Genomic DNA, 15,559 nt, shown 5'->3' with positions numbered 1-15,559 from the left:
ACCCAACAGGAAGTGACGTTATCAAGCATCGCCGGGACGGAAGCCAGAATCGCCTCGGGTCCGGCCGCGAAGATGGCGTCCTCCGCGTCTGCTCGGCCTTCGGCCGGGAAGCGAGTGGTGAATCAGGACGAATTGCGGAGGTTGATGAAAGAGAAGCAGCGTCTGAGCACCAACCGGAAACGGATAGAATCTCCATTCGCGAAGTACAACCGTTTGGGGCAGCTGAGTTGTGCCCTGTGTAACACCCCGGTTAAGAGCGAGCTCCTGTGGCAGACTCACGTCCTCGGAAAGCAGCACCGAGAGAAAGTGGCCGAGCTGAAAGGCGCGAAGGAGGCCACCCAGGGTCCGTCCGCCAAGAGGAAGGCACCAGATGCAGAGAGCCAAGATGCCAAAAGAGTGAAGGCCTCTCCGGTGCCTCAGGTACAGCCCTCCACTTCCGCCTTGCCCACCAACTTTGACAAAACCGGAAAGGAATCCACTAGAACGATCCTCAGTAAGTCTTCGGGACTCGGTTTACTCCCTGATTATGAAGATGAGGAAGAGGAGGAGGAGGAAGAGGGGCAGGGAGGAGGAGGAGAAGGGAAGAAAGGGGATGCCAGTAAGCAGCCGTCCAACGTACCGAGCAAGGAACACTCACTTCCCTCCTCGCGGGAGGCAAGTGGTAGTCGGCTGCCAAGCGGCTTCTCAGATACAAATCCTCCCAAGGCCCCTTTAATTCCTCATTCGGGGTCAATTGAGAAAGCAGAGATACATGAAAAAGTAGTGGAAAGGAGAGAAAACACTGCGGAAGCATTACCGGAAGGGTTTTTTGACGACCCTGAGATAGATGCGAGGGTACGAAAGGTCGATGCCCCGAAGGATCAGATGGACAAAGAGTGGGACGAATTTCAAAAAGCCATGAGACAGGTGAACACTATTTCCGAAGCCATAGTTGCTGAAGAGGATGAGGAGGGACGGTTGGACCGGCAGATTGGAGAGATCGATGAGCAGATAGAGTGCTACCGTCGGGTGGAAAAGCTGCGGAATCGCCAGGATGAAATCAAAAATAAGCTTAAAGAGGTGCTGACCATTAAAGAATTGCAGAAAAAGGAAGAGGAGAATGTTGACAGCGACGATGAGGGAGAACTACAGGATTTATTGTCTCAGGATTGGCGGGTGAAAGGGGCTTTGTTATAGGATTTCACAGACGCAAGATTTCTACACCCTCTACGATTGTATAAAAAGTGCCGTCTCTCAATGTAACGTTTACTCCATGCCTAGAGATTTGGTGACCTAACTGGGTTGTTGAGATACAAGGAGCCTGTGAAGATACCGCTTTGGAAAACTGGTGTAAAATATTTTTGAGGTAAAAGTGTTTTTGAAGTTTTTAAAAGTATTATATACTAAAACGCCCACTTTTTCACACACAGATCTAAAGTTTGAGTTGTAAAAGCTGTAAGCTGTAGATACTGTACATAGTTAAATATATATTTACTTAATTCTGCTTTGAAGTTTGTAAATGAATAGAAGTCAGACCAACGGACAAGCTTTTAGATGAAAACCAGGTGTGGCATCTGAGGTGTATATGGCTTTTTCTTTTCTGACTCCCTAAATCTAACTCAAGAGGGTTGGGGGGACTGTTTAAGAACACTATTCATAACACATGTTATTCAAGTCTAATCAGTTCTCCACATATTCTGTTTCAAAACCATATTCCAGGAGAACATGGTGAAAGATACATGCCAAATATGACTAACCTCCTTGACCCGGAGTTTCTCTTTATTGAACCAGTGCTTTTCAGATGTAGGTACATGAGTAGATCTCATACAAAACTTTTTTTTAAAGTGCACGTGAGGGAGTTCCCTTGTGATGCAGTGGGTTAAGAATAGGGCAGATGTCACTGCATCAGCTCAGGTTACTGCTGTGGCGTGGCTTTGATCCCTGGTTCTGGGACTTCCACATACCGCAGGCCTAGCCCCCTCAAAAAAAGCGCACGGTGAATCACCTATGAAGCTTTTTAAAAAATTCATGTGCCCAAGCCCTACCTTTGGAGAGATTGAGTAAATCTGGAGCAGGGCTCAGACATGTGTATCAAATTGAAGGCCTCCCAGGTTATTCTAAAAAGGCCAGAGTTGGCATGACATTGCTCTACATTCAGAACCCATTTATATATTTCTAGGCTTTGTTTTTTCTTCAAGTGACAATTTCATAAGTTTACTATCTATTGCATAAAAGAAATGCCACCTTTTATTTGTATCCCATCTAGTCTTAAATTTTATGATTACATATTTTGGTAAATTAGTATTCAGAATTAATAGGTTTTATAAATTGTAGGAAGGTGGCATTAAGTTGTTTCTCTGGTAACACTTGTGCTGATCATTGATAATTGAAATCACTTATGCTGATCATCGATCATGAAATTGAAATCACTCCTCCCTTTGGAGATAGAGGTATTCAAATAAGAAAAAGAAATGAGCAGTGTTCCAGGGGTAGGCATGCATACAGCACATTAGAACAAACGTGAGCAGGAGTTCTTATCGTTGTTTAGCTGGTTAAGAACCCCACTAGTATCTATGAGGATGTGAATCTGATCCCTGGCCTCAATCAGTAGATTAAGGATCCAGTGTTGCCACAAATTGTGGTGTAGGTCACAAACGTGTGGCTGTGGTGTAGGCCAGCAGCTGCAGCTCCAGTTCGACCCCTAGCCTGAGAACCAACATATGCTGAGGGTGCGGCCCTAAAAATACAAAAAAAAAAAAAAAGGAATAAAGAATGAGCAGTAGTAATAATAGCTAAGACTTTCCTACAGTATAAGCTAGATAGAGTGGTTTTTTTTGTTTTTTTTGTTTTTTTTTGTCTTTTTGCCATTTTTTCTTGGGCCGCTCCCGCGGCATATGGAGGTTCCCAGGCTAGGGGTCCAATCGGAGCTGTAGCCACTGGCCTACGCCAGAGCCACAGCAACGCCAGATCTGAGCCTCGTCTGCAACCTACACCACAGCTCACGGGATCGTTAACCCACTGAGCAAGGGCAGGGACCGAACCCGCAACCTCATGGTTCCTAGTTGGATTCGTTAACCACTGCGCCACGACGGGAACTCCTAGATAGAGTTTTAAGTGCTTTACAACTCAGTCTAACTTCCCTAAAGCCCAGGTTTTAAGCCCAGGGATAAGGTCTGAAAAAGCCTTGAATGTTGAATGAAAGAATTCTCCATGTAGGCAGTGTGGGGAAAAAATGGACGTTTTTGAGCAAAAAAAATATTATGGGGGAGTTCCCGTCGTGGCGCAGTGGTTAACGAATCCGATTAGGAACCATGAGGTTGCGGGTTTGGTCCCTGCCCTTGCTCAGTGGGTTAACGATCCCGCATTGCTGTGGCTCTGGCGTAGGCCAGCGGCTACAGCTCCGATTAGACCCCTAGCCTGGGAACCTCCATATGCCGCGGGAGTGGCCCAAAGAAATAGCAAAAAGACAAAAAAAAAAAAATATTATGGAGGTGTTCCCGTCGTGGCACAGCAGAAACGAATCTGACCAGGAACCATGAGGATGTGGGTTCAATCCCTGGCCTCACTCAGAGGGTTAAGGATCCACCGTTGTCATGAGCTGTGGCGTGTAGGTCACAGATACGGCTCAGATCTCAAGTTGCTGTAGCTCTGGCGTAGGCCGGGGGCTCTAGCTCCTATTAGACCCCTAGCCTGGGAACCTCCATATGCTTCGGGTGTGGCCCTAAAAAGCAAAAAAAAAATTATGGAAGATTATTATTTTAGTTGCAGTATACAGATGGGATGAACATGGGTAGGGGGAAGGAAGGAAGCTGGGAGACTACTTGGAAACTAGAATTTAAAAGCAGGGTGACTAGGACTTTAATTAGATTTGTCTTAAGAGAAAAGTAATAGAATTGAAAGAATTTTACCAGAAGAGCTAACATTTTAGTGATTAGAAGTGAAGGAAAACAAGAGATAGAGGAGCTCTCTTGTGATCCATCAGGTTAAGGATCCAGCATTGTCACGGCAGCAGCTTGGGTTGCTGCTGTGGTACAGGTTAGACCCCTGGCCTGGGAACTCCACATGCCACAGGCATGGGCAAAAAAAAAACAAAACGGAGATATACAAGGAATTCAGGAGTTTGGGTTTTTTCTAGTGTGGATGCATTTCAAAGATACCTAGGCATTCCTCCTGTGGTGCAATGGAACTGGCATTGTCTCTGCAGCGCCAGGATGAAGTTTCAGTCCCCAAACCACAGTGCGTTAAAGGATCCAGTGATGCCAAAGTTGTGGCAAAGGTCACAACTGTGGCTCATGTCTGATCCCTTGCAGGGGAACTCCATATGCTGTGGGGCAGCCAAAAAAAGAGGGAAAAAAGTTTTCTAACACGGAGTGTATTATTTGGCCTTTGGCAGAAAGCCTCCACTTTCTTGAGCTATCCAGCTGATCTGCAACAGCAACAACTTTAGCTTCATAATGTGAAGGGCATGTCTGCGTCAAATGTGTGAACTCACACAAAGTTTTCTCTATTTTATCATTTTATTATTTCAGGATGTAAGAAAGTACAGAGAAGGGCCAGAGTGGTGGGCCCACTTCTACGAGGGCCTAAGAGGCGAGGCTAATGATTTAGCGGAGCACTGTACGTTGAAAATGTAATGCAAGGAGTTTCTTTTGTGGCTCAGCAGTAGCAAAACCAACTAGTATCCATGAGGATGTGGGTTCGGTCCCTGGCCTTGCTCAGTGGGTTAAGGATCCAGTGTTGCCATGAGCTGTGATGTAGGTCACAGATGTAGCTTGGATCCCGTGTTGCTGTAGCTGTGGTGTAGGCCATCAGCCTGGAAACTTCTATATGCTGTGGGTAGAGCCCTAAAAAGACAATATATATTAGATGTGTATGTGTGTGTATATATATGCATATATAATATATATATGTATAATACAAGCCTCATGCATATTTTAAATTTTCTAGTAACCACACGAAAAAGTAAAAAATGTGAAATTAGTTCTAATGTATTTTAATGCAGTATATCAAAGATATTAACATTTCAGTATGTAACCAATATTTGAATATGAATGAAATGTATTACATGTTTTGGGTTCCTGTGGAAATGTATTTTGAACCTGGGTGTATCTAACAGCACATCTCAATGTGTACTGGCCACATCTTAAGTACCCACTAGTCATATGTGACTAACGGCGGCGACCATACAGGATAGTGTAGGTTTAAGAAAATGGTGTCCAGGTGGAAAAATAAAACATGCCCAGGAAGCAGTGAGCAGTCCAGTTTAACTAGAGCAGTGTTTATTCCTGACAACAACGGGAGTTACAGTTGAAAGGGTACGTTACAATAGGTTACAAGCTGTTGTGGAGGTCCTTGAATGCCATGCTCTAAGAAGTTGGAACCTTCACTAAGTTGAGTATCCTTAAGGTTGTTGAGTCCTTAATCGTAACACAGTTAAAGAAGAGTTTAAAGGAGTTCCCGTCATGGCTCAGTGGTTAGCAAATCCTACTAGGAACCATGAGGTTGCGGGATCGATCCCTGGCCTTGCTCAGTGGGTTAAGAATCTGGCATTGCTGTGAGCTGTGGTGGAGGTCACAGACGCAGCTCAGATCCTGAGTTGGTGTGGCTGTGGTGGAGGTTGCAGACGCAGCTCGGGTCCCGCGTTGCTGTGGCGTTGGTGTAGGCCGGCGGCTACAGCTCTGATTAGACCCCTAGCCTGGGAACCTCCATATGCCGCAGGAGCGGCCCAAGAAATGGCAAAAAGACCAAAAAAAAAAAAAGAGTTTAAAGGAGCTCCCTGATGGCCTAGTGGTTGAAGATCTGGCATTGTCACTACTATGTCGCAGATTCAGCCCCTGACCCAGGAACCTCCTCATTCTCTGGGTGCAGCCAAAAAAAAACAAAACTGCTGGAATGCCCTTCGTGGCTCAGCAGAAATGAATCTGACTAGTATCCATGAGGATGCAGGTTCGATCCCTGGTCTTGCTCAGTGGGTTAAGGATCTGGCATTGCTGTGAGCTGTGGTGGAGGTCACAGACGCAGCTCAGATCCCAAGTTGGTGTGGTTGTGGTGTAGGACAGAGGCTGCAACTCTGATTTGACCTGTAGCCTGGGAACCTCCATATGCTTTGGGTGCAATCCTAAAAAGATCAAAAACAAAAACACCTCCCATTGGTTTTTTGTTTTTTGGGTTTTTTTTGATTTTCTGCCTTTTCTAGGGCCGCATCCACAGCATATGGAGGTTCCCAGGCTAGGGGTCTAATCGGAGCTGTAGCTGCCGGCTTACACCAGAGCCACACCAATGAGGGATCCAAGCCACGTCTGTGACCTACAGCACAGCTCATGGCAACGCCGGATCCTTAACCCACTGAGCAAGGCCAGGGATCAAACCCACAACCTCATGGTTCCTAGTCGGATTCATTAGCCACTAAGTCACGACGGGAACTCCTCCCATTGGGTTTTTAAGAGGACCAAAAACCTCTCAAAATCTCCCACTGCTCTGTATCCCACAGGATGGGGCCCTGGCCAAAATCTAGTGAATCTTTGTTGGATTTGAGATTGGTGTAGAGGACTATAGGGATTGTTGGATCTTTCTTGATCATCCATACCTTGGAGAGCTCCTTCATACCTCTTAGAGCTGGGTGAAGTAGGTTTTGGCACTAGACTGTGAGTAGCAGCAATGTTCCCAATAAGAATTGGTCCCAAGGGTTTCTTCTTGTCACTTGTTCTCTTTCTGGAGACCTCCCTAGTTCAGCCAACATTTACAGGCACACCTCGAAAGATATTGTAGGTTCTGTTCCAGAGCACTACAATAAAGAGAATGTTGCAGTACAGCACACCACGCAAATAATTTGGTTTTCCAGGGCACAGAAGTTATGTTTACACTATACTACAGTCTATTAAGTGTGTAATAGCATTGTGTCTTGAAAAAAAAATGTATATACCTTAATTTAAAAATTCTTGCTAGAGGAGTTCCCGTTGTGGCCCAGCAGAAACAAATCCAACTAGGAACCATGAGGTTGCAGGTTCGATCCCTGGCGTTGCTCAGTGGGTTAAGGATCCGGCATTGATGTGAGCTATGGTGTAGGTTGCAGACGCGGCTCAGATCCCGCATTGCTGTGGCTCTGGCGTAGGCTGGTGGCTACAGCTCCAATTAGACCCCTAGCCTGGGAACCTCCATATGCTGCGAGTGTGGCCCTAAAAGGATAAAAGACAAAAAAAAAATTATTGCCAGATAATTCGACCCCTAGCCCAGGCACTTCCATTATGCCACAAGTGCGATCCTAAAAAAAAAAATTCTTGCTAGAAAATGGTAACCATTATCAGAGCCTTCAGTGAATCATAGTAATACCAAAGATCACTGATCATAGATGACCATAACAAATATAATAAAGGAAAAGATTGGAATATTGTGAGGATTAGCAAGATGTGACAGAGACACAAAGTGAGCAGATGCTGTTGGGAAAAATGGCCCTGAGACTTGCTCTATGCAGGGTTGCCACAGTCCTTCAATTTGTTAAAAATAAATAAAAGTGGGAGCTCCTAGCTGGCACATCAGGTTAAGAATCTGGCACTGGCACAGGTTGCAGCTGTGGTGTGGGTTCAGTCCCTGTCCCAAGAACTTCCACATGCCACGAGTGTGGCCAAAAAAAAAAAATGCAACAGTACAAAGTGCAATAAAATGAGGTATGACTGTGTACTAGAATTATTATAAATACTGCAAAGGTACTCTTCTCACCCAATTCACTTACCAATTGAATACAGTTCCCCTCTCGGAAAAAAATTACTCATCTCCTAACTAGCCTTCAAATACTTGCTTGTCCAGTGCCTTACAATTTTCAAAATGCTTTCACATTTATATCATTTAATGATGAAAGTAATGACTAGTACTTACACACCAGGGAACAAAATAAGATACTATGGAATTAAAGTTGCAGGAAAAAGAGTATAAGTTAACCTGAAAACCTGTAATGTAACAACCGATTAGTATGGAGTAGTGGAAAGATCGGGGAATTGGCAAGAGAAAACAAAAGACATATTCATGTTCCCACTCTGCTTTTTAGAGAAACCCATTCTACTTTTTAATGTCTGGTGATCTTGGGCAAGTCGCCTCTCTGAAACTTAGTTTGCTGTACTATAAAATGACCCCACAGGGTATGTGGCAAGTGACTTAATGATGAAGCATGTGAAAGGGGGTTATAAACTGAAGTTTATAAAAATAAAGCAATGAAAGTATTTCTACTAGTGTATCTGGTCTAACCCTGCCCCATGATCTTAACTTAATCGTAGGCTAATTTAATATTCTTTAGTTCCCTCTTTAAAATAAGGGGATTAGAGCAAAAGGTGTTTTTTTTTGTTTTTTTGTTTTTTTTAGATTTAACTCTAAATCCTTAATTTTACCATTCTGTCAACTGTTCTGGAGACAGAGATGGCTAAAATAGCATCACTTTTACTTGTAAGGTTTGCCCAGGATAATCCCAGTTGTCTGGTGTAATTATGAGTAGTGCCCCCTTTCACTCTAAACACTGTTCCTTTTTGTTTATATGTGTGTTTTTATATATACTTTTTTACGTATATTTTTATGTAAGTATATTTTTCATTTTTATACATAAATACTTAATATAAATACATATAAAAATTGGCTATGAGAAAAAAAACACTTTCTAATGAAGACAGAATGAAAGGTCTTAATGGAAGTAGTATGTTTCCTGCTAAGGATGCACCAATTGGCTAGCTACTTGGCTGAATGTTGTGCAGGGGTATTTCGTAAATATGTATATGGGTAGGAAGGGTGGCTAGATGACGCTAGATTGCTTTTTTTTGGCAGGGGAGCTCGGCATGCAGAAATTCTCAGGCCAGATATCAAACCCCTGTCACAGCAGGATCCTTAATCTGATGAGCCACCATGGAACCCCTGGCTTTTTAAATACTGAGAGTCTAGGGAGTTCCCGTCATGGCTCAACGGTAACAAACCTGAGTAGTATCCATGAGGTCTTGGGTTCAATCTCTGGCCTCACTCAGCGGGTTAAGGGTCTGGGGTTACTATGAGCTGTGATATAGGTCACAGACGCAGCTCAGATCCTACATTGCTGTGGCTGTGGTGTAGGCTGGCAGCTGCAGTTCAGATTCCACCCCTAGCCTCGGAACTTCCATATGCCGCAGGTGCGGCCCTAAAAGGCAAAAAATGAATAAATACTGAGAGTTTAATAGCCTGTATGATACCAGGAATTTGAGTGCCCTTTTTTTTTTTTTTTTTGGTCTTTTTGCCATTTCTAGGGCCACTCCTGCAGCATATTGAGGTTCCCAGGCTAGGGGTCGAATCGGAGCTGTAGCCACCGGCCTACACCAGAGCCACAGCAATGCGGGATCTGAGCTGCATCTGCGACCTACACCACAGCTCACAGCAATGCCGGATCCCCAACCCACTGAGCAAGGCCAGGGACCGAACCCGAAACCTCATGGTTCCTAGTCGGATTCGTTAACCACTGAGTCACGATGGGAACTCAGAATTTGGGTGCTTTAAATTTGAACAGGAAAAAAAGTTTCTATAACTCTCCATTCTATTTCCTGTCTTCATCTCCTCCTTCAGTGACCTCATTCATTGCCATGGGTTTAAATATCACCCATATACTGATGACTCCCAATTTATATGCTCCCTTGACCTTTCTCTTGGCAGGCATCCTTCATTCCCTTCCTTACCAAATCTAATGGGTTAGTTAAGTCCTGGCAACTCTGCCTCTAAAATATGCCCAGAATCTATCTACTTCTTTCTGTCTCCACTGGTCCTAGCTGCCAACATCTGCATTAATTCTTGCCTGTCCCCATCTCAGCCACAACAAAGTAGGCAGATCTTTTAAAAATTTAGATCAAGTCACTCTGTTACTTAAAACTTTTCATTATATGCTTCCATCAGACTCAGGGAAAAAAAGAATCCAGGCTCTATCAAGCCTACATGATGTTCTGTGGTTACCAGTTCAAATATCTTCTGCTTATGAACTGCTAAACATGACCCCATTAAAGGAGGTGAACATAACTGCTTTATGTTGAAATGTTATCAGTTAGGAATGGTGCCCTGGCATGGCCAAGTTTTTTTAATTTTTGAGAGATATTGCAAGTCAGGATTGTTTTAGTGAAATCTCAAAAATACCGTATGAGGGAGTTTCCACTGTGGTTCAGTGGGTTAAGAACCCAACTAGTGGCGTTCCTGTTGTGGCGCAGTAGAAACAAATCCAACTAGGAGCCATGATGTTGCAGGTTCCATCCCTGGCCTCCCTCAGTGGGTTAAGGGTCTGGCGTTGCCATGAGCTGTGGTGTAGGTCGCAGATTCGACTCGGATCTGGCATTGCTGTGGCTGTGGTGTAGGCCAGCAGCTGTAGCTCCGATTAGACCCCTAGCCTGGGAACCTCCATATGCTGTGAGTGCAGCCCTAAAAGGACAAAAAGACAAAAAACAGAACAAAACAAAACAAAAAAAGGACCCAACTAGTACCCATGAGGATGCCAGTTCAATCCCCGGCCTCACTACGTGGGTTAAGGATCCAGTGTTGCCCTGAGCTACAGTGTAGGTCACAGATGCAGCTCGGATCTGGCATTGCTATGGCTGTGGTGTCGGCTGGCAGCTACAGTTCAGATTTGACCCCTAGCCTGGGAACTTCCATATGCCATGGGTGCAGCCCTAAAAATACAAAAACAAAAAAGAAAAAATATGATCCATGGGACCCCACTTCATTAACTAACTTCTAACTTCATGAGCTATACTCTCCCCCTTTATTCTCTATGTCTTGGGTCTCAGATGCTAACTGTATTCCTCAAACATGCCATTTCAGGACCTTGAGCTTCCCTCTGCTTGGAAACTGACCTCAAACAGCATGGCAGTCTTTTCATTCAGTTCTCAGCCCTAATGTCCCTTTCTCAGATGACATAAATAGCCATTCCCCAACTTCTGTCATTCTATCATGTTTTTCTATGAATTCAGTAAACATACCACTATCTTAAATTAGCTTGTTTATAAATTTTGTCTCTCCCCAGGAAAGACAGTTATGTGCCCTTGTAAACTCCATAGGGCAGGGAGCTTGTCTTTCTTGCTCACAACCAGGCCCATAATGCTTGCTAAATATCTGTTGAATGAGGAGTTCCCCTCCTGGCGCAGTGGTTAACGAATCTGACTAGGAACTTTGAGGTTGCGGGTTCAGTCCCTGGCCTTGCTCAGTGGGTTAAGGATCCGGCGTTGCCGTGAGCTGTGATGTAGGTTGCAGACATGGCTTGGATCCCACATTGCTGTGGCTGTGGTGTAGGCCGGCAGCCATACCTCCGATTCAACCCCTAGCCTGGGAACCACCATATGCCGCGGGAGTGGCTCAAGAAATGGCAAAAAAGACCAAAAAAAAAAAAAAAAAAACTGTTGAATGAATAATACCCCTGTAGCAGGAAGTTGCTTGGAAAAGTGATTAAAAAAAAAAAAAAAAAAACCAAGCTGGTGTTCCCATAACGGCTCAGTGGCTAACGAACCCAACCAGTATCCATCAGGACTCAGGTTTTATCCCTGGCCTTGCTCACTGGGTCAAGGATCTGGCATTGCCATGAGCTGTGGTGTAGGTTGCAGATGAGGCTTGGATCCAGCGTTGCTGTGGCTGTGATGTAGGCCATCAGCTACAGCTCCAATTCGACCCCTAGCCTGGGAACCTCTATATACCATGGGTATGGCCCTAAAAAGACAAAAAAGATCAAGCTGACTCATGGAATCAGACCAAAACCAAAGTCAATTCAGTAGCTTAAACAAAAGGATAAGAAATCTCTGGCATATCAAGCCCCTCCCTATTCTTAGATCACTAGTGCAAGGAGATACGCACAATAGCCTCTTGAGTGTAATGGGCCACCTCTGCATTTAGCAGCTCATAAGAATTCTTCCTGGCACCAAACAAGCAAGAGGGATGTCCATATGTCAGCAGGAGCTGGTAGCAGCCCTGATTGCCTAGAGGTCTTTCAAGCGGAGAAAAGGAGGAATAAAGTGATTCAGTAGTGGAGTTTGATTGAAGTCAGAAGTACACACTGCCTCCCAGCCACTCTGAGCGCTCAGCCCCCTTCTCTGTCATCACCGTTTCATTTGGCTCACTCCTGTCACTTGGCAGTCAAAGCTATTCCAAGTGAGTCTTTGCACCCAGCCATCATCCTTTGAAAGCACTCCCAGTCTCAGAGGAGGACCCGAGTTCCATCTGGCTGCACTCAATATTTTGCTGCAGCATTTGGCCATTTGGCAGGCTTCAAGCACACTAGGGAGCCAATGGTCACCTTTAGAGGAGTTTGGATGACCATTCTGGTTGTGTGGTTGGTGATGGGAGTTATTGTTTTTGTTACAAGTGTAGTTTGTTTACTTGTTGTCCTGCCAAATGTGGTTGTAAGAGTATCAAACCAGGTTGTCAGGTTCTTATTAGTTAACATTCACTGGATTCCTACCAGTCTGGCATAATGCTAGGCCTTGACATACACCAGCTCTAATCTTCTCAACAACCCTGTAATGTATATAGTAATACCATTTTACAGATGGAAAACCGATTCTCAGAAGTGAAGGAACTTTCCCATAAGGCCCCTACTGTAGTCTGCGTCATCATTATTTAACTCATATTTGCATAGTGAGAGTATTATTTATTTTTTTATTGAAGTAGTTGATTTATAACGTGAGAGTATTAGTCACCAAATTTCAGATCAGTTTTCCTCAACACCCCCCGAAAGAAATAAAACAATTATTGCCGCCTCCATTTTAAGATGTCTAGGGTGGAGTTCCCATTGTGGCTCAGGGAGTTAAGAACCTGACAAAGTGTCCATGAGGATACAGGTTTGATCCCTGGCCTCACTTAGTGGGTTAAGGATACAGCATTGCCACAACCTGTGGTGTAGTTTGCAGATGTGGCTCGGATCCGGCACTGCTGTAGCTGTGGCATAGGCCTGCTTGCAGCTATAGCTCCAATTCAGCCCCTAGCCTGGGAACTTTATGCCCACAGGTGCAGCCGTAAAAGAAAAAACAAAACAAAAACCAATGAAGATGTCTAGGGAATTACTGGGTGGCTCAGTGGGTTAAGTATCTGGCATTGTCTGCAGTGGCTCAGGTCGTTGCTATGACTCAGGTTCCATCCTTAGCCTAGAACTTCCGCATGCTGAGGGTGTGGCCAAAAAAAATATGTCTAATGATTTGTTCAAGGTCATTCAGCAAGTTAACTGCTAAAGAGTAGATGTAACTTGATTCCCAGGCCAATGCTCTCTATATTTAAGAATGAAATATGGGAAATGGGAAGAGGATCTCCCCAAATAGCAGGAATTAAGATTAAAGACTGGAGTTTCCATCCTGGCTCAGCAGAAACGAATCTGACCAGTATCCCTGACCTCTTTCAGTGGGTTAAGGATCCGGTGTTGCTGTTGGCTATGCCTCAGGTGTGGCCCTAAAAAGCAAAAACAAAAAAAAAAGGGAGAGAGATTAAAGAAGTTTACTGTCAAGGTTAAGGGAACTGGTGCTGTTTAGAAACCTTGGCTGGGCTGGGAAGGCAAATATTTTGAAGTTCGTTAAATCAGATTCCCTCCATACTCCCCTGCCTTACCTCCATTACGCCAGCAATAAATTTGTTTTCTGATAGGAGCTAGGATGACTTCAGTTCCCAAACACTCTAAATGAGAAACAACAGTTACACCATGCCCATGGTCCATCACTTTTTAACCAGGTGACCTTGGGAAATTTACTTCACCCTTACTTTCTCCAACTACAAAACAGGGAGAATAAGGAATTCCAACTGTGGTGCAATGGGTTAAGAATCCGACTGCAGTGGCTCGGGTCACTGTGGAGGCACAGGTTCAGTCCACCCCTGTGCAGTGGGTTAAAGGACCCAGCATTGCTGCAGCTGTAGGCTGCAGCTGCAGCTCTGATTCAGTCTCTGGCTGAGAACTTCCACAGGCCATGGGCATGGCCATAAAAACAAAAACAGCAAAAAACCAGGGAGAGTAATAGTTTCTATCTTCTGAGGTTATTGAGAGGATTAAAAAGTTAAATTCTTGTAAATATTTTTAGTACAAACACTCAATAGTAGTTTAATAAATGAAGACATGACCCTAACCTTCAAGGAAACTGCAGTCTGGTTGTATTGTAAACAGTGGAAGATAGTGGGCAGGACCCTAATCAAAAGTCCAGGGTCTTCCCACTCATTCCTTATGTAGTATCTCCCTCTTCAGTTTACTCCCCAGCCTTCATTTTGTTCTCTCTGGGTATTGTGATGTCTGGGTGTTCTCTAAGGACCCGCTCACCTCTCTCAGTGTGATACTGTGGTTTTTTTGTTTTGTTTTTGTCTTTTTAGGGCCGCAGGGGAGGCATATGGCAGTTCCCAGGCTAATGGTCGAATCTGAGCTGCAGCTGCCAGCCACAGCCACAGCCACAGCCACAGCTGATAGGAGCTCTGTCTGTGACCTACACCAGAACTCAGGGCAACGCCAAATCCTTAACCCACTTAGCGAGGCCTGGGATTGAACCCACATCTTTATGGATACCAGTCAGATTCTTAACCTACCGAGCTACAATAGGAACTCCCTATACTGTAATTTATAATATAGTAAGAAATATAGGAAGTTCCTATCGTGACACAACAAAAATGAATCCAACTAGGAACCACGAGGTTTCGAGTTCCATCCCTGGCCTTGCTCAGTGGGTTAAGGATCTGGTGTTGCTGTGGCTGTGGTGTAGGCCAGCAGCTGTAGCTCCAATTAGACTCCTAGCCTGGGAGCCTCCATATGCTGTGGGTGAGACCCTAAAAAGACCAAAAATATATATATATATATATATATATATATAAACTTTGGCCTTCATCCCCATTTCTGACTCCTAAAATCCTTGGAATTTCCTAAGTGATTAGAGAGTGTAGCGTGATAATGGTGTTACTTGTTATTCTAAACAAGCCCCTTTCAACCACACCTGAGTTTATGTGAATGATGATCAGTGCTGTTTTCATGGGGAACTTACCACTGATTAGGGAGCTAGAAGTTCCAGTCTCACCCCCGACTCAATATCCAGTTGAGTTCAATCACCAAATGCCCATGATTTAATAGAGCACGTCTATGTGATGAAGCCTCCATAAAAACCCAAAAGGGTGGCTTTAGAGAGCTTCCAGGCTGGTGAAAATGGAGGCGCTGGGAGGGCGGCTGCCTACAGAGGGCACAGAAGCTCTGCATCCCTCCCCAAATACTTTGCCCAATGCATCCCTATCCTGAGTTATATCCTTTCCTAAGAAACTGGGGATCTAGGAAATAAATTGTTTGCCTGAGTTCTGTCAGTTGCTCTAGCAAATACGTCAAACCCGAGGACGAGGTCATGGGAATTTCTGATCTATAGCCAGTCAGGAGCACAGGTAACAACTTGGATTTGTTTTTTTGTTGTTATTGTTTCTAATTATTTTATTTTTGTCTTTAGGGCCGCATCTGTGGCATATGGAGGTTCTCAGGCTAGCGGTCAAATCGGAGCTACGCTGCCTATCTACACCACAGCCACAGCAATGATGGATCCTTAACCCACCGATCGAGGCCAGAGATCAAACCTGCATCCTCAGGGATTCATTTCCACTCAGCCACTCA

The 15,559-nt window shown here is 44.5% G+C and overlaps 2 protein-coding genes across 2 annotated transcripts in view; both read left to right on the top strand.

Moving 5' to 3' along the window:
* Positions 1-20: 20 nt before the first annotated feature.
* On the top strand, positions 21-2,724 carry ZNF830 (zinc finger protein 830). Its single transcript, XM_047759057.1, has one exon. It carries the CDS (start codon positions 73-75, stop codon positions 1,174-1,176), a length of 1,104 nt encoding a protein of 367 aa, XP_047615013.1. The 5' UTR covers positions 21-72; the 3' UTR covers positions 1,177-2,724.
* LIG3 (DNA ligase 3) overlaps positions 1,232-15,559 on the top strand; it is a 49,397-nt gene continuing 35,069 nt past the window's right edge. The window contains exon 1 of the mRNA XM_047759050.1: positions 1,232-1,345. The gene's annotated coding sequence lies outside the window, so the exon portion shown is untranslated. The remainder of the gene's footprint in view (positions 1,346-15,559) is intronic.

This window comes from Phacochoerus africanus, chromosome 14, assembly GCF_016906955.1.
Source record: "Phacochoerus africanus isolate WHEZ1 chromosome 14, ROS_Pafr_v1, whole genome shotgun sequence".
Taxonomy (NCBI): domain Eukaryota; kingdom Metazoa; phylum Chordata; class Mammalia; order Artiodactyla; family Suidae; genus Phacochoerus; species Phacochoerus africanus.
The sequence above is the reverse complement of the archived record's forward strand: the minus strand, read 5'-3'. Positions and strand labels throughout refer to the sequence as shown.